Source organism: Gobio gobio (genome assembly GCF_949357685.1).
Source record: "Gobio gobio genome assembly, chromosome: 3".
Taxonomy (NCBI): domain Eukaryota; kingdom Metazoa; phylum Chordata; class Actinopteri; order Cypriniformes; family Gobionidae; genus Gobio; species Gobio gobio.
Window position 1 is genome coordinate 64,775,528 of NC_137099.1, and position 25,806 is coordinate 64,801,333.

Consider the following 25,806-nt stretch of genomic DNA (forward strand, 5'->3'; position numbering starts at 1 on the left):
GCTGAGGGTGGAGTTGGCCTTCTGCTGGCTGAGGGTGGAGTTGGCCTTCTGCTGGCTGAGGGTGGGGCTGGCCTTCTGCTGGCTGAGGGTGGGGCTGGCCTTCTGCTGGCCGAGGGTGGGGCTTGCCTTCTGCTGGCCGAGGGTGGGGCTGGCCTTCTGCTGGCTGAGGGTGGAGTTGGCCTTCTGCTGGCTGAGGGTGGGGCTGGCCTTCTGCTGGCTGAGGGTGGAGTTGGCCTTCTGCTGGCTGAGGGTGGAGTTGTCCTTCTGCTGGCTGAGGGTGGAGTTGTCCTTCTGCTGGCTGAGGGTGGAGTTGGCCTTCTGCTGGCTGAGGGTGGGGCTGGCCTTCTGCTGGCTGAGGGTGGAGTTGGCCTTCTGCTGGCTGAGGGTGGAGTTGGCCTTCTGCTGGCTGAGGGTGGAGTTGGCCTTCTGCTGGCTGAGGGTGGGGCTGGCCTTCTGCTAGCTGAGGGTGGAGTTGGCCTTCTGCTGGCTGAGGGTGGAGTTGGCCTTCTGCTGGCTGAGGGTGGGGCTGGCCTTCTGCTGGCTGAGGGTGGGGCTGGCCTTCTGCTAGCTGAGGGTGGGGCTGGCCTTCTGCTGGCTAAGGGTGGAGTTGGCCTTCTGCTGGCTGAGGGTGGAGTTGGCCTTCGGCTGGCTGAGGGTGGGGCTGGCCTTCTGCTGGCTGAGGGTGGAGTTGGCCTTCTGCTGGCTGAGGGTGGAGTTGGCCTTCTGCTGGCTGAGGGTGGAGTTGGCCTTCTGCTGGCTGACGGTGGAAATGGCCTTCTGCTGGCTGAGGGTGGGGCTGGCCTTCTGCTGGCTGAGGGTGGGGCTGGCCTTCTGCTGGCTGAGGGTGGAGTTGGCCTTCTGCTGGCTGAGGGTGGAGTTGGCCTTCTGCTGGCTGAGGGTGGGGCTGTCCTTCTGCTGGCTGAGGGTGGAGTTGGCCTTCTGCTGGCTGAGGGTGGAGTTGGCCTTCTGCTGCTGAGGGTGGAGTTGGCCTTCTGCTGGCTGAGGGTGGAGTTGGCCTTCTGCTGGCTGAGGGTGGAGTTGGCCTTCTGCTAGCTGAGGGTGGAGTTGGCCTTCTGCTGGCTGAGGGTGGAGATGGCCTTCTGCTGGCTGAGGGTGGAGTTGGCACAGCAGTGGTAGTGGGACTCCTTTCTGCAGCCCCATTTGCAGTTATACATCATAAACTCTGAAAGGAAGGTAAAAAAACAATTACTATAAAACAATAATAACTCTTCGTGTTTGGATAAGTTAATAAGTGCCTTCTTCATATCATCAACACAAAGGTTATTAATCTAAACCAATGAATCAGCAATCAGCAATCAGCAAACATACCTCCATGCTGTACCACTGTTTCCAGATGCGACTGTAAATGTGTTTCCACTTTTGAGAAGTCACCCTTATAAAGTGGGCAAAAGGGGCAGTGGAGAAATTGGCATCCTTTCTCAAAACATCTTGTGGCCTGAGGCTTGTGGCCGCTTGGCAAAATTGACAGATGTAGCTATAGATTAGAGATATATGGAGAACATTAGCCAAGCTCAACTTTTCTCACCCTCCTAGCACTAGCTACTTCATGCTGCGTTGAATCCAAGGAATCCTCACATGAGAAAACTAAAACTATGTTAAAAAACTAACTACGTGAAAACTAAGTTAGTAAACAATGCGCGTCTATAAATGTTAAACAAAGTTACCTACCACCAGAACGAGGCAACGCGCCCACCAACATTATCTGTGTCACCATAACGAAGCAGCGTGGCCACAACTTCATGCTTCTTACCATTCAAGCTAACACGTTAACATCCAACTTAATGTAATGTGGTAATGTTAACTACTTACTAAAATAAATGACAAAGTCTTCGCTGCAAACTCTAGCTTCTAGTAGGGCTGGGCGATATGACCAAAATCTCATATCTCATATCGATATATATATATATATATATATATATATATACATACATACACATACATACACACACACACACACACACAAATATTTACTCATTCATATGTGATTATTTTTCTCCCTTTATTTAGAACTTCTGGGCAAATGTTTGATTAGGAATATAGAAATATAAAATATGAATGACATAAAAAACACTTTTCAAAAACAAATTATTACAGGCCCAAAATAAAATATTGCTATATAAAATGCTAAATGTAAACATTGTACTTTCAAATTTAAAATGTAGCAGCGATCAGGGCTCCGAACCCGTTCAATGAACGAAAACAAACGAACGAAATTTTGACAGGAACCTAACCAGAAATGGAAACAATTAAGTCAAATTTAATCTTTCTGAACAGTGCGCTTATTTGAAATGGCCATTAACCGGTTAATGACGTTATTTTACCGTTCTGTTAAATATTTTAATTTGCCAGTCAACCAATCACGAATTCAAATAGTACAGAATGTGCAAATGTGATATTGACACATATAGCCAATATCAACATGAGTGAAATCATAGGTCAATCATCATAGGTAAATCGCAATGGCAGTGTGGTGGCGTTAGTTTTTCCGAGGATATATATGTAACTGTCAAACAATTAGGCTTACATTTCAGTGGAAATTGAAAGCAGGCCAGGTTGTAGGCAACTTTTTGTTTTTGAAACCAGAGAAAATTGCAGGAGTGTAGAAGATGGATCCACACAACGTCACATAACGCACTTAAAGCGCTTCTGTGAACGGAGAAAACAGAATAAAACTAATATAGGCATATACTTGAAATATAGTCTATTTCGCTTAAATAATTACAGATTAACAAAACGAAAGGAAAAAGTTTGCTGAGCTTAGGTTCATTGCGACGTGGTCCAAAGTTCACGGGAAAAAAACCTGAGACGGCAAAAAACGGCATCGTGCTTGTCTTCTGTATTTTACAAAAGCTTTACAGTTTTGAATCATGTCTTGCTTCTATTCGTATGACCAAAAATTACAGAGTAACGTTTCCCAGAAGGACAAATATTCCTGTGGCCGCGCCGGCGCCTCACGCGCACACTAGCATTGCTAACTTGACATCGCAGCCTGTTCCTTATCCACATAAAATGGTCAACAAAACATATAGAAAAGTTAACCAAACCATTCAGCCCCTCGTTTAGGAACGAGCTCCACGGTTTGTTCGCTGGTTCTTCTCCTGCTCGTAGGGTTGCCACCCGTCCTGTGAAATACGGAATCGTCCCGTATTTACAAGCATAATGACGTGTCCGTATCAAACCAATACGGGACGCAATTTGTCCCGTATTTTACACAGGTCCACACATAGTTCAATAAACACATAAGGATTTTGCAGTGTGGAGAACACGAATAGCAAATATAAAGAAATCAATTTCACAATAAGTAGTAGAGAAGTTCATTTGCGCGTGGTTGCGTTTTTGCGGCTTTGTTGCCATAGCGGCAGCGTCTCTCGAGTGCTGTACACTCGCACGTTTTTTTAAAAAACATGTCGAGCTCGCATCCAACGTTTGAACACAAGAGGATCTCCAGATATAGAGCTGAATAGAAAAAGGTATCAATGGGTCTGTCCAGTAACTCATGATGAACCTCAGGCCAACTGCACACTTGCAGAAGCATTTCAGTGTCTCAGACTGACTGGCTTAAAACAACATGCGGTGACCGACACATCCCTGCTTATAAAGGTAGGCCTATTGTTTGGTTTTTTAATGGATGATATATTAATATAATATTATCAGAGCTTGGCAGACAGAATTATTATATTTTTTAGACAGGTTAATTAATAGATTATAGCCTAATTAATGTTATTATTCATTTATCATTTAGCTAGGCTATATTTATAATACATAATAAATAATCCTGTCATATAAAGCTTATGACATTTAAATATATATATATATATATATATATATATATATATATATATATATATATATATATATATATATATATATATATATATATATATATATATATATATATATAGAGATAAAAATGGGACACATAATTACATAACAATGTAGTCATAATTTAAATAAATTATGAATTTCATTTCATTTTTGAATTTCAGTCACAAAAAGTGATTACTGGTTCAGAATGACTGCTTAAAGGGACAGTTCACCCAAAAATCAAAATTATGCCATTATATTTACTCACCCTCAAGTTGTTCCAAACCTGTATAAAATGTCTTTATGTTGAACACATAGGAAGATACTGTACATTCCAACTATGGAAGTCAATGGTGCCCCAAAGCATCCTGGGTACAAACTTTCTTCAAAATATCTTCTTTTGTGTTCAGCAGAGCAAATAAATTCATACAGGTTTGAAACAACATGAGGGCGAGTAAATGATGACAGAATTTTCAGATTTTTCACTGAAGGTGGCAACCCTACCTGCTTGGAAACACCCGGTTCTGTCATCCCTTCATATAAATGAGAATACTTCCCACTCAATGTTGTCGAAATAAACGATAGTCTACTTACTGACATAATCTCTCATCGAATGACCACTGGACAACTACTACTACTTCTTCTCTCGGGAAACATATCACAAGGTAAAATTGCCAATATGGAAGGGGAAATGACATCATACCCAGTGTGCCTTGCGAAACTCATCGCGATTGGTCGATGAAATGCTACCAGGAACGCCCAATAGGCATTCTTGTTTCATGACGGGAACGCCCAAGCCGCAGCTGGACCCTCCTCAATGTTTTAACAGTGTGGTGTTTTGTAATGAAAATAAAGGTCATTTTACTGATTGCAAAACTTGCAGAAAGCAATTTAAATGGATTTAGAGGGAATAAAGTAAAATAAAGAAGAACAGTAAAATAATTTAATGTTTTTTTTGTTGATACATTTTTTTATGTGCACACATTCATTTTTAATTATATTCCTAATATTCTGTTTATTGTTTCGTCACATTCAATGAAATACATGAATCACACACACACAAAAACACAGAATTGTGACACGAATGTAATTGTACATTTTCTGAACATGAGCAGTGACTCTCTTCTGTTATCAGGAGATCCTCTTCATTAAATTTCTATTTCTAAAACACAGTCGAACATAAGTTACCTGATGCGAGCTCACGCTTGTTTGCACAATGAATGAATGAGAACAGTCAGAACAGGCTACGCTACGGTGCGTCTATTTAGTACGTGAAGACGTAGGCATTACGCTAACCCAAGGGCTTATGGGAAATGTAGTCCCGAACGCATACGTCACCCTGTCACAAGACGCTTGACTCTCAGTCCTCAAGACTTTCTCACTCCAGCTTCACTTTTATTTGAGTCACTCTTTTGTGGTTTGTGGTTTCCAGCAGGTTTTATCTGATGTGTTTCATATGTGTCCCTGTGGAGACCAGATTCACTGAAGTCATTCAAATAAAGATAAAACCCAACAGATGGATGAACAGATTCATTTGTATCATATTTAATGATATTATATGTAACTTATTATGAAGATATTTAGTAATTAAATGGCAAATTTTATTCAAACTGAAATACATAAATTATGTGTATTGATGACATGAATGATGTTTGGGTGATTATTAAGTTAAATCTTAAAGTGGTATTGATATTTTCACCGGTAATATTTCATAATTAATCAATCAGAAACATGTATTTAAAGTGACCATGTGAACTAATGCTGTTTGTGTGTCCATCAAGTGTCCAGTGTCTTACTTTCACTTCCCTCTTTATCTCTCTCTCTCTCTCTCTCTCTCTCTCTCTCTCTCTCTCTCTCTCTCTCTCCATCTCTCTCTCTCTCTCTCTCTCTCTCTCTCTCTCTCCATCTCTCTCTCTCTCTCTCTCTCTCAGAGGAAGTGGGCGTCTCTGTCACATTCAGCACTTCATGTTAAACATGTAACCAGGAAAGAAACACTCAAAGCTCATCTGAACACACATCGAGAGCTTCAGAAGAACTGAATCTACTGACAACAGAGAAGATCATTTAATAAGAGAGAAGAATGAAGATCATCTGGACTTTCACTCTGCTGATGATTCCTGGTAAGAATCTGAACTCAGAGTAAATCACTAACAACAGCATAGATTTGATGAGGAGAGTCTTTCACTTCAGTTCATGTTGTTCAATTGGTTTTTAAAAAGTTCATCTCTATTCATTCTCATTTTAGTGTTTTTATGAAGATGCTGGTTTGTTGTAGGTGTCGTGAGCTTGACGGGATATTCAGGAGGCGGAGTCACGATCACATGCAGATATGATGAAGGATTAAAGACAAATGTGAAGTATTTTTGTAAAGGACAGTGGTCCAAGTGCAAAGACCAAATCAAGACTAATGAGAAAAATAAATGGGTTGATTCTGGAAGATTCTCTCTGTATGACGACACAAGTTCAGCAGTCTTCACTGTGACCATCAGAGATCTGAGTCAAGGGGATTCTGACACGTACTACTGTGCAACTGAAAGAGTTGGAATAGATCCCCACACTGAAGTGAAGCTGAAGGTTATAACAGGTGAGTAACTGAGAGCCTCAAACCCATGACGATCTCCACAACATCACGATACTCAACACTGACTGTAATTAATGCCGTTCACACGTCTAACTCATAACAGACGCATCAATAACCTTTTTATCTCCTGATGTAACATTTACACTCATAATCTGGACCTGCATTCATAAATTCACAAAAAGAGCAGATATGTGTTTATATTGAGAACAAAATGACAAATGATCTGGGTTTGTGTTGAACAGGTCAAAGAATCAGAAGTGTGACGGGATATTCAGGAGGAAACGTCATTATAAACTACAAATATGAGATGAAACTCAATAACCATGAGAAATATGTCTGTAAAACTGCATCAGGTCAATGTTTTCCTGTAATAAACACTAACAGAGCAGCAGAACAGAAACACAGCGTTCATGATGACAGATCTGCAGGTCTCTTACGTGTGTTTATCAGAGAGCTGAATGAGAACGACTCTGGAGAATATAAGATTACAGTCAAAGTCTCTGAAGACTACAGTGTCTCCTCTGAGTTTAATCTGGACATTAAGAAGGGTGAGCCGCTTTCAGTCACTCATGCATTATTTGACAGAATCATGAATATATCTGCTCATTGTAACATCGCTGCACTTTATTTGGATGTCAAACAGATGATTGTTGTGTGAAGAGCATCAGTCTATCAGCTGCTGCAGGAGGATCTGTGAACATCAGCTGCAAATACCCACAATCCCACAGGAGTGATGTGAAGTTTCTCTGCTGGAGATCTGGAGCTGATCTCTGTGCTAAAGAGACGTCTGTGAAGGAGAGCAGAAGATGGAGGAGTGAGGGAAAGATCCAGCTGTATGATGACAGAGAAGAGCAGCTCCTGACGGGAAGCATCAGTCATGTGACTGAACAAGATTCAGAATACTGGTGTGGAGTTCAGTCTGATCAAGGACACAAGAGCTTCATCACACGAGTGCTGATCAATGTTACAGGTACAGAGGATTTTATATAATGTGATATTAATCATAATTCAACTGTGAGTATTGTGTCATGTTGCTTGACTGTACAAAGAGAGTGAAGAACCAGGCTTATTCTATTCTTGTAGGTTCACACAGGCATATTTGGTAACACTTTATTTTAAGGGTCCAGAATAATGCATTAGTTAAGCATTAATTAAGGGTTAACTTGTTCACAACTAAGCATTAGTTAAGCATGGACACAATAGTTATTAATGATTAACTTAACATTACAGTAAGAGCATATTAGACATTATTTACAACTTAACAAGCCATATATTATTTTTCTGTAGCTGTGTAATTATATGTCTGTATTTTCTGTTAAGTTAACTGAACAATAAGCTAGTAATTATGTTTAATTGCTGCTGATTTTGCCGTTATAAATTGCTAAAATAGTGTAATAAAGACAATTTGAGCCCCTATTCTGAAGTGAAAGTTTTATTCTCATTAATTATTGCACTTATTGAATGATATTTAAGTTTATTAACCAGAATAAGCCAATAATTAAGCCTAACTACCATTAATAAAGTACTAATAAAGGCAATTTGACCCCCTATTCTAAAGTGAAAGTTTAAATCCTCATTAATTATGGCACTTATTCAGTGATATTTAAGTTTATTGACCAGAATAAGCAGCTTTTACGGACACAAAACATACTTTTGTTGTATATTTGGATAAATAGTTTAACGTAAGGTTAACATTGAAACAAACGTATTATGTATTACAGAAAAAAAAAAAAAACGAAAAATCTATTTTATATCATGAAAAAAGATGTACAATTCCCCTTTTACCATTTTATAGATACATGTTATATCCCTAAACCCAAACATAACAAACAGAGAATAAAAAATGACAATACAACTTAATGAGCAGAAATGTTTTGGAAAATTTTAATTTTAGTAACAATATAGCATTACAATGATATGTTGAGCCACTAATCTCACTCAAACCTCTAAACCTAAATATAAACATTTCTTAAAAGTATGTAACGTTAGGGTGAACTTATAAAGAAAAAACGAACAAAAGAATAATCACAATCATTTCTTTATTGTGAAAATGTCAAAAGCGGTACCAATAGTAGTCCAAATGACAATGTGTTGCAGTCGGAGTCCTCTCTGGCGATATAGAGAATTTAAGTTATTTAATTTAAGCTTCACTCCACTATTTGAAGGCGTGTGCGCGTTTCTCATTCAAACACTAAACACGGCATGTCGCAATCTGTGACGAAGCAGGCGAGAGCCAATGAGCATTTGATATCACTGCCGTAAAGTGAGATTTTTGAATTCATATAGCGTGCAGGCTTTGTTTACGGTCGCTGTTGAACATGAAGATGAAGATCGCTGGATAAAGATCATCATATGGATTCTAAAGATGTGGATTACAGCAAACAAATTAAATTGGTGTATTTTGTGAATTTATGTTGCGTTTTGGTGTACTTTCTAGTCATTGTGTCCACAGTATACAATAAGTATTACATGATAAATAATGGTTAAATGATTACAGAAATGTTATTCATTTTAGAGTTTTAAAGTGAAGTTTTGTTTAACGTAATCCTTTGAACCGAGTTTGCAGCAGAAGTCACAAACAGCGAAATGTTTAGTGATAACTCAATAAGTGCCATAATTAATGAGGATTAAACGTTCACTATTGTGAACGTTTAATCCTCATCCTAACGTAACTATTGTGTCCATGCTTAACTAATGCATAATTGTGAACAAGCAAATCATTAATTACTAGTTTAACTAATGCATAATTACGGACCCTTAAAATGTAAAATTAATCATTAATTACTAGTGTGTTCGTGCTTAACTAATGCTTAGTTGTGAACAAGTTAACCCTTAATTAATGCTTAGCTAATGCATTATTCTGGACCCTTAAAATAAAGTGTTACCGAATAGGTAAGTATATACTGTAAGTCACAAACCACAGTTAAAAAGAGGAAGTGTCCTCACAAAAGTGAGCTGCCGTATTACTTCCGTCTCTGCAGTTAAAAGTGTTTTGTGTAGATATCTGGTGCTGTTATGCAAATGCACTGGTCAGTGTTTGCATTTGTGATAGTGTTATTCTTCATGTCCTTTATGTAGAATGTAATGGGTTCATTTGAAACATCTTGAGTTGTTTAGACGTTGTTGTCGTGCTCTGGTACATTCATATTCTCATTCCCTACATCTTGGGCAAACCCTGTTATAGATTGTGTTGTAGTAGATCAACCATTGGTGGAGATACTGAAGTATACATGCCATTTTCTTGAGAAGATCTACAGCAGTGTGTGTGAGCTCAGGAACTGGACATCTGAACAAAGTGTGAAAGTTTGTGCATGTGGTAATTTGGTCTTACTACAGTGTTTGGTGTTGCTGCATTAGTGTGGCAATTTGGACACTGCATTGCTACAGTCTTTGTACTTCAGTGTTGTCATTTGGATACAGTACAAGTGCAGTTTTCAGTATGTCTGTTAGTCAACTTTACCACACTTGTACTAAAGTTAAGGGTGCGTACAGATTTAAAAACACCCTGTAATTTTGTTCCTTCGTTTGTGCTGGTTCACTCTAAAAAATGCTGGGTTGTTTTTACCCAAATGTGGGTCAAATATGGTCAAACCCAACCGTTGGGTTACATTTTCAATTAAATATTTAGCCCAACAGTTTGGTTTGTCCATATTTGACCCACATTTGAGTGCTTATATTATTCAAAAATGAGAAAACATACAGTATGTGTCTATTTTTAAATCCCTGAAAAAACTGTTGTGCTGTGCATCAGCAAATATGAATTCTGTGTAAGGGAATGACATCAATGACCATTAAAAGACATGATGTCAAGTAGGGTGTCTTAAAGGTCCCGTTTTTCGTGTTTTTTTGAAGCTTTGATTGTGTTTACAGTGTGCAATATAACATGTGTTCATGTTTCATGTGTAAAAAAACACAGTATTTTTCACACAATTTACTTATCTGTATACCGCTGTTTTCACTGTCCTAAAAACGGCCTGAGAATTTCCTCGTTCTATGAAGTCCCTCCTTCAGAAATACGTAACGAGTTCTGATTGTGCCAGCGGTTCCCGTGTTGTGATTCGACAGCAGCTTAGCTCACGTTGCCCGGAAAGGTCCCGCCTTTTACCATAACGGGGAGATGAACGCGCTCAAACTACAGCCCCTGAAGGCCAAACAAAGGTGATTTGACTCCGGAATGAAAATAACAGCGTCTGAACGACATGGCGACAAACGCAACCGAACCGAACCGAACGCAACACTTCCTCTTCTCCACGAGGGAGCAACAAGACCACGCCCCTTTTTTCGCGTATTCTTATGGGCGGAGGTTAGTCAACAAACTGTTCTACTGACGTAATTAAAGCAGGAAGTACAGGGATGTAGTCCAAACTGGCCGTTCGCTGTAGGCTTTGAAAGGGAACTTCTGTTAAATAAAATATCTCGCTTGGCATTGAACTTTGAGCTTTATAATTTTACAGGTATTATTTATGCTCTAACAGCAACATTACACACTAACTAAAGTTTGAAAAATGGGATCACGAAGAATAGGACCTTTAATTGATCATTAAGAATTTTGTTGATCACGTTGATTTGTTATCGATTAATCTAATGCATTTTTTTTTAATCTAATGCAGATTGTGTTGCGTAGTGTGAGTCTTGAAGCAATTAAATGAATTTCACTGTGTGGTGAAGTTCACTGCAAACAATGCGATGCCGTGTATAAGTACAACACGGCCACGACTCAACTGATGTACCACACAGTAAAATCCCCAGTGTTAAATTAACACTGCTCAGAGCACATATGGTCCCACTCTACAGAGTGTTAAAGTAACACTGAATCAGTGTTAAAGTTAATGAGATAATTAAGAGATTAATTAAAGGGGTGGTAAACCACGATTTCACTATTCTAACTTTAGCTAGCGTGTAATGTTGCTGCTTGAGCATAAACAACATCTGCAAAGTCACAACGTTCAAAGTTTAAAGCAAAGGGAGATATTTGCTTTTAAAGAAATCAGTTTCTAAGGACTACAGCAAACGGCCAGTAGGCGACTACAGACATTTCTCCAGGTTTTGCTGACATCAGCAGGCCCAATATTTACATAAACCCCTCCTCCGAGAATATTAACTAAGGGGGGGTGAGGCCATTTTGTATCGCGGCGCTGTTGTGGTATAAGTTAGTTAGGCTGGAGTGTTGTTGCCGCGATGCCAAGGAAACGCTGTTATATTCATCCGGATTGCAGGTCTGGGGTACTTGCTCTGTTCAGCCTTCATAGGGACGGGGGTGCGTTGCAGAGCGTTTAACATACAGCATGTTATATGCACGTGTGTTTGAGTCAGCGGGGAATCAGGCGCGCGCAGGGGCTCCCTGCAGCACAACAGAGGAAAACATCTAAACATCCACCGTCTTCGCGATTTCAATGCCGCATTTGCACAACGTCAGCTGCGTGTAAAAAACACTGCCGGTGCTTGGATGCACGACGCGCGCGCTGCACATTTCACGGAGGACAACACAAACTTCCACAAACTTCGCGAGTTCAATACAGGATATGCACAACGGCTTGTCCTGAAAGCTGGATTTACAAACAGAAGCTGTTCACGGGCCACAACCTGTAAGTCTGATTTATTTTTCATCGATGTGTTTTCCTGTAATATGTTGTAGCAAGGAAGTAAACAGATGACAACACTGTTCTGCAAACCAGTCTGTTAAATGCTCATTCATACTTAACGTTATCCGACGAACACCTATCGTTACATACACTAACGTTTAAATCTCAACAGCTAACCTGACAGTAGTGTAAATGATTCTTTGATTAGAGCTTTTATGTATTGTTTATCTTCAGGCATGCTAAACATGCTTCTGTGTGTGATTTGGCTAACTTACTAGTTAAAGCCAGTGCTTAGTGTTCGTTTTGGGTTAGTTCTTGCGACAGATATTTGGCTATAATCGTTCTAAAAATACAAAAGTTAAAGTGCCATTCAGTAGCGATCACTATAGACCCACAGTCTTTACTCTTGAGGACTGAACAGGTTCTGCTCGATCATCTTCACTCAAATGTTCTGGGTCTGATTCGGGCTCAGATTGGTATGGTTTTATTGACGCCGTTGTTTCTATGACCAAAGCACAGTCTACCGGTGAAGGGAAGGGGCGTGACGTTTCCGACATACGTGCACTAGGCGTTTAGCGAATCACAACACACTAGGCCAGCTAACCAATCAGAGCCCACTGCGTATTTTTGAGGGACTGGCTTCATACAACCCGGAAAGCATCAGACCGTTTTACAAGGAGGGACAGAGCAGTGTAGAATAAAGGTCAAATATATGAAAAATAAGGCAATTTTTTTTTAAACGAAGCATGAACACATGTTACAGTGCACCCCACAAACACAGTCAAGCCTTCAAAAGAATGTGGTTTACCACCCCTTTAAGTGATTATTGACCATTAGTGATAACACCTGATGATAATAAGCAAAATCACTGAAGAAAAGAGAAAAAAGAAAAACACAAGAACTACAACTGGCAATTAAAAAGACATTAAATCTCTGAAGATCTCAGCAGAGGAGGATTAAACAACTCCACAAACAGCATTACCAGCTTCACACATTACTAACCAGATTTACTTGATTTCTGTCAGACGTCTACAGAAGCTCTTATTGAGGTTTAGATGTTGATGTTTTATTGAAAATAAAAGTTGAAGTTACCATTATGGTGATCAGGATTTGCTTTAGTTGGGCTCTTGACCCTTGACTTGTTAACACAAGTTTTTCTCTGGCTGCTGTAACTGTTCGTTACGGTGAAAACGGTAAGAGAAACTTGATGCTTGTTGTTTAAGAAACAGTTGTTATCATCATATAATGGCCTTATTTGCTGATCTCCTGAGAGTCATTGATTATAGTAGCCTTGTGACTGTAGGGCAGAAGATCCAGCAATGTTTTCATCAGATAAACTAAACGATTATCAAAAAATGTTTACATAAGTTTTGTGCTGCGTTTAATAACACATCACACAACAAGCACTTCTAACTCCTACGAGTTTAACTCACACATAGACATCAAGAATCAGCCTATAAATCTCAACAATGGTGACATGCCGCAATGCATTCTGGGTGCATCACGCAAAACTCATCTATGGCTCCCAGAATGCATTGTGGCATGAAGCATGTCACCATTGTTGAGATTCATAGGCAGATTCTTGATGTCTGTGTGTGAGTTAATCTCGCAGGAGTTAGAAGTGATTAGTGTACAATTTATTTCAAAACTTATAAAGCTTTTCTGATTAAAACCGTGTTGGATCTCTTCTAGAATCACAATTAAAAAAAAGTTAATAGTATATTGCTCATACTCAGTCATAAAATCGATGAATTAAATCACTATACACTAATCATATTCTCATCATCGAGCAGCCGACAGCATCTGATTGTGTTTCTCTTGCTTTTCTTGCCATAGCAAACACAGTTACAGCAGCCAGAGAAACACTAATGTTAAAAAGTCATCAAACTGCCCAACTAAAGAAAACACTGATCACCATGATGGTCAAATTAAAAACTAACAATTTTCACAACAAAATCAAACAAAAATCTGTTAATTCACAATAAGAGTCTGACAGAAATCAAGTAAATCTGGTTAGTAATGTGTGAAGCTGGTAATGCTGTTTGTGGAGTTGTTTAATCCTCCTCTACTGAGATCTTCAGAGATTTAATGTCTTTTTTATAGTCAGTCGTAGTTCTTGTGTTTTTCTTTTTCTCTTTCCTTCAGTGATTCTACTCATTATCATCAGGTGTTCATCACTAATGGCCAATCATCTCTTAATTAATCTCTCAATTATCTTATTAACTTTAACACTGATTCAGTGTTACTTTAACACTCTGTAGAGTGGGACCATATGTGCTCTGAGCAGTGTTAATTTAACACTGGGGATTTTACTGTGCACTTAAACAAAGTGCGTCCGTCCCTGGTTAATGTCGGTGGCGGTGCATCCTGTTCTCAGGCTCAACCTAGCATCAAGTCGGCGTTAGCACGGACTCAGAGCTGTGATGCACAACGAGCAGAGAAAATTACCCAAGGGATCTGCACAGCAAAATCCCCAGTGTTAAATTAACACTCCTCAGTGTACATATGTGTCCACACTACAGGGTGTTAAAAGTAACATTTAAGAAGTGTTAAAGTTAATGAGATAATTAAGTGATTAATTAAGTGATGATTGACCATTAGTGATGAGAAACACAAGAACTACAACTGACTTCAGCCACAGCTTTAGATGAAATCAACTGAAGATAAAAGAACACATTAAATCTCTGAAGATCTCAGCAGAGGATTAAACAACTCCACAAACAGCATTACCAGCTTCACACATTACTAACCAGACTGACTTTATTTCTGTCAGACAACTACAGAAGCTCTTATTGAAAATTACATTTTTAATGTCACCATCATGGTGATCAGTGTGTTCTTTAGTTGGGCAGTTTGATGACTTTTTATGTTAGTGTTTCTCTGGCTGCTGTATCTGAGTTTGCTATGGCAAAAAAAGCAAGAGTAAACACAAACAGATGCTGTTGGCTGCTCAGTGATAAGAATATGATCATTGTATAGTGATTTAAGTCACTGATTAACTTTGTTTTTATTGTGATTCCAGGAAAGATGCAGATTGGTTTTAATCAGTAGAGCTGAATAAGGTTATAAAGCAGATTCTACACTAATCACTTGTAACTCCTGCGAGATTAACTCACACACAGACATAAAAAATCAGCCTATGAATCTCAACAATGGTGACATGCTTCATGCCGCAATGCATTCTGGGAGCCATGGATGAGTTTTGCATGATGCACCCAGAATGCATTGCGGCATGAAGCATGTCACCATTGTTGAGATTCATAGGCTGATTCTTGATGTCTGTGTGTGAGTTAATCTCGCAGGAGTTAGAGGTGCTTATTGTGTGATGTGTTATTAAACCGGAAAACAAGACTTGTGTACATGTTTTAAACATTGATCAGTTTATCTGATGAAAACACTGCTGGATCTCCTGCTGAAGAGTCACAAGGCTACTATAATCCATGACTCTCAGGACAACAGCAAATAAGGCACCATATGATAATAACAACTGTATCATCAACAACAAGCCAACATCATCTGTCATCAACTTGTCATCGTAAATTTTCTCTTGCTGTTCTCACCGTAACAAACAGTTACAGCAGCCAGAGAGAAAAAATGCTGACAAGTCAAGGGTCAAGAGCCCAACTAAAGCAACACTGATCACCATAATGGTGGCGTCAAACAAAACTATTATTTGCAATAAATCATAAACATCTAAACCTCAGTAAGAGCTTCTGTAGACGTCTGACAGAAATAAAGTCAGTCTGGTTAGTAATGTGTGAAGCTGGTAATGCTGTTTGTGGAGTTGTTTAATCCTCCTCTGCTGAGATCTTCAGAGATTTAATGTCTTCTTTTATCTTCAGTGGATTTCATCTAAAACTGTGGCTGAAGTCAGTTGTAGTTCTTGTGTTTCTCATCACTAATGGTCAATCATAACTTAATTAATCACTTAATTATCTCATTAACTTTAACACTTCTTAAGTGTTACTTTTAACACCCTGTAGTGTGGACACATATGTACACTGAGGAGTGTTAATTTAACACTGGGGATTTTGCTGTGTGCAAGTTCATTGAGTTGGATATTTTGCTCTTAAGTATTGTTGAGGGCAATGGTTTTTGAGAACTGATACATTTATTGGAACCAGCATATCAAATTCCATCACGACGTACCATCACCAGACTGGTAGAAACTCACTACGAAGAACGAAAGCATCAGCTGTTAAAAGAATTGAGCAAAGCTGAGAGAGTTGCTCTAACTACAGACTGCTGGACCGCTTTAACAGCTGAGAGCTACATCACCATAATCTGCCACTACAGCATTCGCCGCGTTTCCATTACAGATTTGCCCAAAACTTTTGTGATATTTTCTAAAGGTCGATAAAAAAATATTGCGAAATGACGGCGTTTCCATTAACTGATGTTTTGCGACTAAAATATTTTTTTTCTTCTCGTGATAGTCATTCCAAAAATTATGCTATGTATATTGTTAGGTTTATATATATCCCAGCCATTATTTTTAATGGAAGGAGACGTGTGTGTTATCCAAGCACTGATGGCAAGGAAAGCACCTTATACTTGAGCGGCACAAATGAGGTGTTATGATAAATTGTGGCATTTTATATTCTATTGTTTTTTATGAGTTTAATAAAGAACTCTGTCTCATCTTCTGTCCAAACATAACCTTATCTGTAAAGCATAATCCCCTTTTGCGTATGCCAGGTGTGACGCATTGCCACATACAGAGACGAGCGAAAAGTTTGAATCTTCATGGTGATAACTCAAAGGTTTTTTTTACCACTTCGTTATTCTGGCTTGGAATTTCGTTTGTTGGACCTATAAACTGAATTTAGAAATGCTTTTGAAATGAAAAACTTTGCGTTTAATAAACACAATGTATTTTTGAAATGAAGACAGCGTTTGGAGTGGAGTGCAAAATAATCTGTTCCCAGAATCTGCGGCCTTTGCCATTATTGTGAGTGTACACAAATAAAAGAAGAGAGTTTACTGTTTATTATATTTATATATATCTTGCACTTATCTGTAGTATGGCTTGACATTATGGAGTATTGTGATTTGTTTCCGCGCTGTCTTAAAGGAAAAAATCCATCAGAAGGCGCAGACGACTTCTTTCGACAAAGGGTTAAAGAAAACGTAGCCTATTTAGTTTCATATAGTTAGGCTATGTTAAAATATTATAATTTTTATTTCATATGTTGATTATGAAAAGTGAGTAGCATGAGTAAACATCAGATGCGCATATGTCTGGGACATGGATTCTGAGCACTTCATTGAATTGTGTTTTCTAGAAAGTCTTTCTTTAAAATTCATTTTGTTTTGTATAAACTGTATTTTAATTTTGATCAATGTATAATTCACTATTTGCCTGTATATTTAATAAATAAGTAGCAAACGAAGATTGTCGGGAATGGATTGACGTGCGTTACTGGGCTGTAAGGCTGAAACTATAGCGTCTTTCTGTTTTAATACATTTCTTGAATGTCTTAATAACAGTAGGCCTAAGATAGTTATTAGCCTACTAGGTTAAAGTTATGCCACTGCCCTTATTATAAAATATATGTTGTTTTAACAACATAAGATCTCGTTATTACTTGAGTGGAAAAAATAATATGTAGGCCCTGTGTGGGAGCAATGTGTGACCGTACCAGGTGACCAGGTTTCCATGGCATTTTGGCGAAAATGTCCTTTTTCGAATTGCCTGAAAAACAAACTTTTTTGCGATATATGGGAGTTTTTGCGAAATTGAATGGAAACACGGCTTGTGATGACTGGCAAATGAACTCAGTGGTCCTGTTCACAGAAAGCCTGCCAGTTTTGAGTTACATGTTGACAACCTGTCAGATCTAAGTATTATGTTTTTTTTTTAAGTTATTGTTTAACATGATTCTTTTTTATTATTATTATTTTGGAACAAATGAGGTCTCTGTTTAAGGCCGGCTCGCAGCTGCAGGTTCCGCTGCTTTAGAGCACCGCATATGCACACGCATATATGTTCGGTTTGCCTAACTGAACATACTGTAGTTTAACTGTCTGCCACAAGTTGATCTTGTAATAAAGGTCTCATCGAGGAACAACACGCTGTATTTTTGTATTCATTGCATTTTTTTAATTATAAAAGTTAAATAATTAATTGTATTCATTCTCCCGATGATCGACTAAGAAAATGTAATCGAATGCCCATCCCTAATGTCAAGTCTGTGTCTGGGGTGAAAGAAAGAATGAAAGAAATCCTTTAGAAGAACAGTTTAATTATCCCTCTATTTTATTATTGTTTTAGATACAGGTGGTCTAGAAACGACATCATCATCATTACAGTCATCATCACCACCCCTGTCCTCTACGTCTAACATCACAGCAGCGTCTCCTAACATGCTAACAGGTACCCTTGTGCTAAAATAATATAAACATACATGATATTTATCTCAGAATCATTTCTCTGATTATTATTATCTCTTGTTTTTAGGCTCTTCTCTTACCGTCCCTCTGGTTCTGTTTCTGGTTCTTCTGGTTCTGATCATCGCTGGACTCTTATTACTGTTTCTCTATAAGAAGAATCAGTCTCGAGGTAAAACTCATTCTTAACTACTTTCGATATAAAAACTCCATTTATACCAAGTTTAAAACATAATGATTTACTTTACAGTTTGAATCTGTCGCTACAACTACAAAATACAGATATTTGATGATATGTAAAACATTTACACAAGACATCAGTGTTGAAATGTGATATAATGTCATTAATTTAGAACGCTTGTTTTTGCCAGGCGGTGATTCATCATCTCAGACTGGACCAGGAAAACATGAAGTGGTGAGTCCAGTTACTGTTTAAAATGTTGATGTTTGTTCATAATGATATTAATGTCTAATGCCTTCCATCCTGATGATCTTCAGAGCTGTAAATAATGTCTCTGTCTCTCCTCAGGTTTCTCACACTGATTGTGATTATGCAGACATTAAAGACACTCACAAAAAATTACCCACAAACCCCTCTGCTTCTTCTGATACTGTTTATGCCACTGCTCAATTACCCATAAACCCCTCTGATTCTTCTGACACTGTTTATGCCACTGCTCAATTACCCAAAAGCCCCTCTGATTCTTCTAAATGCATTTATGCTACAGTTGAGAAAGCCACTGGTGAGTCTCAGTGCCGCATCACATCTGCTGAGGATCTGAATTACGCAGTGGTGAATTTCCACAAGGAATCGGACTGTCCTGACAGTATCAGGAACAATCAGGATTACAGTGAATACGCTGCTGTCAATCATCTCAGTGTATGACAAGCCACAGCAGAATATAAATGAGATAATTTTTTATCATCTTGTCTTTGGTATTAAGTCTGCTTGTTTGGTATTTTTATTACTAATACTAATAGTTCATGTACACCCCAGAGCTAGAGCCTTTTGCCATGTCAATCCCAAAACAAGCACTTATTGATCTGGATACCCTGGAATGGACTCCCACCCCTGGGCTCTCTCCTTCCCCGCCGCTCACACCTGGCTTGTTTCACTCAGGTTTAGACCAGATTCCTGGCCTTTCCTCCTCTGCTAGTACAGTCCAGTCTCGCAACACCACCTCCTCTGCTGATCCTGTCTGGTACCCAAGCTCTGACTCCTTCACTTGTTCACCCTAGTTCCTTGTTCCATCCGGCTTCCTGGCTCTGCCCCCTCCATCTCTCCAGTTTCACTGTGGTCCCTCTTCCTTAAGACTCTGACTTGGTCTGTTATTGCCTTGGCTTCACCACAGTGAAGTGGCTGTGCCTGAGCTCTCCATTCCATCTGCTCCACCAAGTTTCTCCATCCCTCTACGCCTGTGTCGTCACTCCCACCGGCTCCAACTCAGTGTTCCAAGCCCCACAGCTCCACCTCAGTCCTCAAATCCTCCAGTTCAACCTTGGCCCTCCGGTCCAGTGGCATCACCCTGACTCTCCAGCCCTCTGGTTCCACCTGTGTCCTCACTCCCACCGGCTTCACCTCGGTCCTCAAATCCTCTGCTGTCACATGTACACAGCAAAATCCCCAGTGTTAAATTAACACTCCTCAGTGTACATATGTGTCCACACTACAGGGTGTTAAAAGTAACACTTAAGAAGTGTTAAAGTTAATGAGATAATTAAGTGATTAATTAAGTTATGATTGACCATTAGTGATGAGAAACACAAGAACTACAACTGACTTCAGCCACAGTTTTAGATGAAATCAACTGAAGATAAAAGAAGACATTAAATCTCTGAAGATCTCAGCAGAGGAGGATTAAACAACTCCACAAACAGCATTACCAGCTTCACACATTACTAACCAGACTGACTTTATTTCTGTCAGACGTCTACAGAAGCTCTTACTGAGGTTTAGATGTTGATGATTTATTGAAAATAATAGTTTTGTTTGACGCCACCATTATGGTGATCAGTGTTGCTTTAGTTGGGCTCTTCACCCTTGACTTGTCAGCACTTTCTCTCTGCCTGCTGTAGCTGTTTGTTACAGTGAGAACAGCAAGAGAAAATTGATGATGACAAGTTGATGACAGATAATGTTGGCTTGTTGTTGGTGATACAGTTGTTTTCATCATATGGTGCCTTATTTGCTGTTCTCCTGAGAGTCATTGATTATAGTAGCCTTGTGACTCTTCAGCAGGAGATCCAGCAGTGTTTTCATCAGATAAACTGATCAATGTTTAAAATATGTACACAAGTCTTGTTTTCCGGTTTAATAACACATCACACAATAAGCACTTCTAACTCCTGCGAGATTAACTCACACACAGACATCAAGAATCAGCCTATGAATCTCAACAATGGTGACATGCTTAATGCCGCAATGCATTCTGGGTGCATCATGCAAAACTCATCCATGGCTCCCAGAATGCATTGAGGCATGAAGCATGTCACCATTGTTGAGATTCATAGGCTGATTCTTTATGTCTGTGTGTGAGTTAATCTCGCAGGAGTTAGAAATGATTAGTATACAATCTGCTTTAAAACATATTCAGCTCTACTGATTAAAACCAATCTGGATCTTTCCTGGAATCACAGTAAAAACAAAGTTAATCAATGATTTAAATCACTTTACAATTATCATACTCTTATCACTGAGCAGTCAACAGCATCTGATTGTGTTTACTCTTGCTTTTCTTGCCATTGCAAACTCAGTTACAGCAGCCAGAGAAACACTAACATTAAAATGTCATCAAACTGGCCAACTAAAGAAAACACTAATCACCATGATGGTGACATTAAAAAAGTTTCAACAAAAAATGTAATTCTCAATAAGAGCTTCTGTAGTCGTCTGACAGAAATAAAGTCAGTCTGGTTAGTAATGTGTGAAGCTGGTAATGCTGTTTGTGGAGTTGTTTAATCCTCCTCTGCTGAGATCTTCAGAGATTTAATGTCTTCTTTTATCTTCAGTTGATTTCATCTAAAGCTGTGACTGAAGTCAGTTGTAGTTCTTGTGTTTCTCATCACTAATGGTCAATCATAACTTAATTAATCACTTAATTATCTCATTAACTTTAACACTTCTTAAGTGTTACTTTTAACACCCTGTAGTGTGGACACATATGTACACTGAGGAGTGTTAATTTAACACTGGGGATTTTGCTGTGTAGTTAGATTTCTGTTCAATTACTCTTATTTTGATTTCCGTTTCATTCCATGGTTCCTGTGTTCTTAATTGCTGTTTCCTTGGTGATAATGAGGGTCTTTCACACGAGGTAGCTATAGGAACACAGTTATAGGAACTAAATTTAGGGCCATTTTCCTGGTTGCATTCACACTGCCAGAAGGAACTCTGGAGTGACGTAAGTTGGCCAACAGCTAAGTTATTTAATCGCCACATTCAACAATGTCAAAGACTGTAGGATGGAGGACACTGTGATCAGAGCCGTGTTTTTGTTGTGTGTCATGTGTTTCATGATAATGTAGATGGAATGCAGAAGCAGAAGTTACGCGATTGAAAGAGTGAAAAGGAGGGCTTAGAGACGAAATCTCTTACGACAACTTGAAGTGCTACATATACCAGTGTTTTGAATGGCATGCGTTCGGTCAATCAACATACACTTACGTCAATGATAGTTCCTATTGTGCTGAGTTAGACCCTACTCTGAAATAGCTAATTTACCATAATATCTAAAATCGTTCTGAGTTCCTGCAGTGCGAACACACAAAAAAGCGAATTCTTCTGCCAATAGTTATAACTATGTAAACATTCCTGTAACATTGTGTAAAGCAAGATGCGTGCGTTGGCGTTTCTCAGAGTGTTTGTGCGCTGAAGCTCTCTCTCCGTTTGGTCCTTCCGGCGCTTAGACGGTCCGCGGGAGATTTAAAGGTGTTTAGAAGGGAGTGTCTTGGAAGGGAAAGTTCATCCCATCCACCCTCAGAAGGTCGGCCGTGTCGCGGAGCGCGTCGATCTTCAAAGGAAACAACCAGCTTGGCTGGGCCGCGCCGATGCGCTGATGTGATGGGAGGAAAAGGAAATTTGTCTCGTCGGAGTCCTTTCAAGTTGACTGAGCAAAGATATGCTTGTGTTAATGTCCTTTAAAGTCCATTAACCTACACCCATCTTCCCTGAGACGACCAATCGTTGGTGTTAATTTCAGGCGGGAGAGTGTTTCTTTGTTCGGACTTTATTACTCAATGGAATGTTCTTGCTGGAAGCCAGAATTAGTAAAGTTTCACTCCAAAAGGACTAAACATACTAACGGTACATCTCATCATCATATACTTTGCACCATTGACTAAGACAAAGAAAGGGGAACCTTTAGACATCAAACATGCCTTGGTTTAAAGACATAAAAGCAGTGCATCTTCTATACAGAGCCATTTTGAGCGTTTAAGGTGGCTTACATCACGGAAAAAAACATAAGAAATAAAGGGAGCATGCATATACTTAAGAAATCATCATATATGTAATTTCTGGGATAGTTTAATTAAAGGCTAAAGATAGATGGAATGCTTGTGTATGTGTGTGTTAAGGTCATTCCCCGGCCATTCTAGACTGAAGGGTGAGGTAGGGGACCTGGCTGATTAGAATCTGATCGAAGCTCTCACAGGGCCATCATAGTATCTTCTGGTCACACTCTGGTTGGTCATTAACCAGTCAGTGGGGCAATCTAACCCAGACTTTTTTGAGCCATTGGAGCAGGGATTTAATTTATATGCAGAGCTTTGGAAGAAAAGAGCATCTCTGAATTTCCTCAAAATGACTCATCACTTTGATCCATGAGAGAGACACTCCAGACGCTACATTATCCTCTGCATTTATATTCCTGAGTTTGTTCTGTTAACTGCTTGGTCTGGTTGCATTTGTGTTTGCCGTTGTTACACCAAATTCTGTGCCCATTGATTTCTGTGACCGCAGTAGGCACTGTTGTGGGGTTAGTGTGACAACAGCACTCACTATGCTGCAAAATCTTTATGTGTTTATTGAACTATGTGTGGATCTATGTAAAATATGGGACAAATCGCGTTTAGGGGTAGGGGTAGTGGAGGGGGATAGAATGTACAGTATAAAAACCATTACGCCTATGGTATGTCCTCACGTAGATAGCAAAACAAACCTGTGCGTGTGTGTGTGTGTAAGTGTATGTGAATGTGTGTGTGTGTGTGTGTGTGTTTGTTCTGCTCTTGACTGATGGATTCTGATTGTTTATAAATTAATGGTATGATACATAGACGGATTAAATGAAAACTATATAATTTGCTAAAATATTAAAGTGATTCTTGTGAAAAACTTTATCAAACTAGATGTGTTCATGACCTAAAGGTGATGTAAGCAGCACATGCTCATGTAAAGCTCACCCCTATAGGGTGTTTGTAAGGTTTTGCAGGGTTTTTAATATGTGGTCAGTTTGCAAATGAGAAACCAACATGGCAAGCTCTCATGCTTGTGGTTATCTCTCGCTCTTTATATTCTGGTGGTCCAACCAATAAGCCCTTCAGCTCCTGCAGGTGTGATACAAACAGGAAATGCTTTCTTTAGCAATGACGGACACACACTTTCCACTCCATAAAGAGTTGATATGAATTTATGTAACATGAACATGAAAATATTATTTATATAATATAACACAATTCTTCAACATCACCGGGAGGAACAAGCTCAAAACTATTTTTTGCTACCAACTACAGTCATAAATCAGTGTGCTAAAAGCTCAAATGCTAAAAGTCCTGTCAGCAAGACTGTTTGGACCTTTTATTCTCTCTCAGGAATATTTCACGGCTGATTTGTCCTCATCTGGTTTCGAAAAGTTTTTATTTGTATTTTATTATTAGTCTAGTTATCTTTCTAGAGATGGCAATTTCCTGTTCATGATTCGCATGCCAGCCAAACACACTGCCACACGTCTGATTGAAACCTCTGCCTCCATCTAGTGGTAAATCTGAGTTAATGTCTGATTTCTTGGTTGTATTGCAGTGAGCTTTAGTTGCATTGTATGGTAGTTGATAGTTTAGGTTAATTGTTTTGTTTTATTATTGTGTTCTGTTTTTATGAATAGCACTGATTTACACACTTCCTGTGAGTTTGAAATTAAAAATAGTCGATCTGAACGAATTAAACTTTGGTCTAATATTTGATAATTGCATGTAGCCATTGTTAAAGGATTAGTTCACTTCAAAATGAAAATGTCCTGATAATTACTCACCCCCCATCTCATCCAAGATGTTCATGTTTTTCTTTCTTCAGTGGAAAATAAATTAAGTTTTTTGAGGAAAACATTCCAGGATTTTTGTCCACATAATGGAATTCAATGGCAACAAACGGTTGAAGGTCCAAATCAATGCAGTTTTAAAGGAAGGGCTTCAGAGCCTCTGCACGATCCCAGATGAGTAATAGGGTCTGATCTAGCCAAAGCATTGGTCATTTTCAAAACAAAAAAAGAATATATTTTTTAACCTAAATTGCTCATCTTGCATTACTCTGCGACCCACCACGGATTATACAATCACGTCGGAAAGGTCACGCTAGACGTAGGCAGAAAGACATTTTTTCCGGCTTGAGGCAGCGCTTACGCCATGTGACTGTGATGTATGTCAAAAAAGTAGCGAGAGCAGCCGTGAATTCTGCGCAGAAATTCTCCAGAGCAGGTTATGTTACACGGTTAGTTTGCTTAAGAGGCATTCGATTTGTCGCTCTGTTGAGAATATCTTGTGTGTTAACCGGGAACATACTCTGAGTTGTCTGAACTTACTCCAGGATGCATTTTTGGAACCAGTATACCTCAAGTAAGCAAGGTTTGGGTTAATCAACTGAGAGTTCAAGGTATATGTGATGGTAAGTTAACCTTGCTTTCTGGAATACACCCCAGGGGCCCGTTTCAATAAGGAGGTTCAGCCAAGTCTGAGTTAACACTTGAACTCTGAGTTGACCTACCCTGAGATGGGAAACTCTTGAGTTTTGGGTTTAAGAACAGTGGCCTGTTGCACAAAGCTGGTTTTAGTTGCTACCCAGGTAAGTTTGAGATTAGTTTGTCACATGTCACAAATTCAGGTGCATGCGCTTCAAAATTAATCGTAAACTCTGGAGTAAACCTGTGTTGACAGAGAACGTTTACCAAGCTTTGAGAGACCGTTGAACTTGATCTAAACCAGGTTGGATTAATCTGGATTTGTTAACTCTAAACCTACTCTGAAACTCAGAGTTTGTTCAGCTAACTTCATGCATAAGACTGTGTTCATCCCTGGACTTTGTTATACTTCCTGTATCCTGAACTAATAGTTACTATGGGAACTGCTGCTGTTTGTGTTTGTGTCCATCAGATGTCACTGTCAAATTAGGCCTGTGTGAAGAATTAGTTTCACTTCCCGCTTTATTAATCTCTCTCTGTC

General features: G+C 39.1%; 1 protein-coding gene across 1 annotated transcript; it reads left to right on the top strand.

Moving 5' to 3' along the window:
- Positions 1-285: 285 nt before the first annotated feature.
- LOC307124464 (polymeric immunoglobulin receptor-like) lies at positions 286-19,298 on the top strand. Its single transcript, XM_079813670.1, has 9 exons — positions 286-1,194; positions 5,757-5,945; positions 6,101-6,409; positions 6,649-6,954; positions 7,050-7,376; positions 18,263-18,364; positions 18,449-18,550; positions 18,750-18,793; positions 18,908-19,298. The coding sequence occupies exons 2-9, from the start codon at positions 5,906-5,908 to the stop codon at positions 19,262-19,264; spliced, it is 1,587 nt and encodes a 528-aa protein (XP_079669796.1). The 5' UTR covers positions 286-1,194; positions 5,757-5,905; the 3' UTR covers positions 19,265-19,298.
- Positions 19,299-25,806: the final 6,508 nt, after the last annotated feature.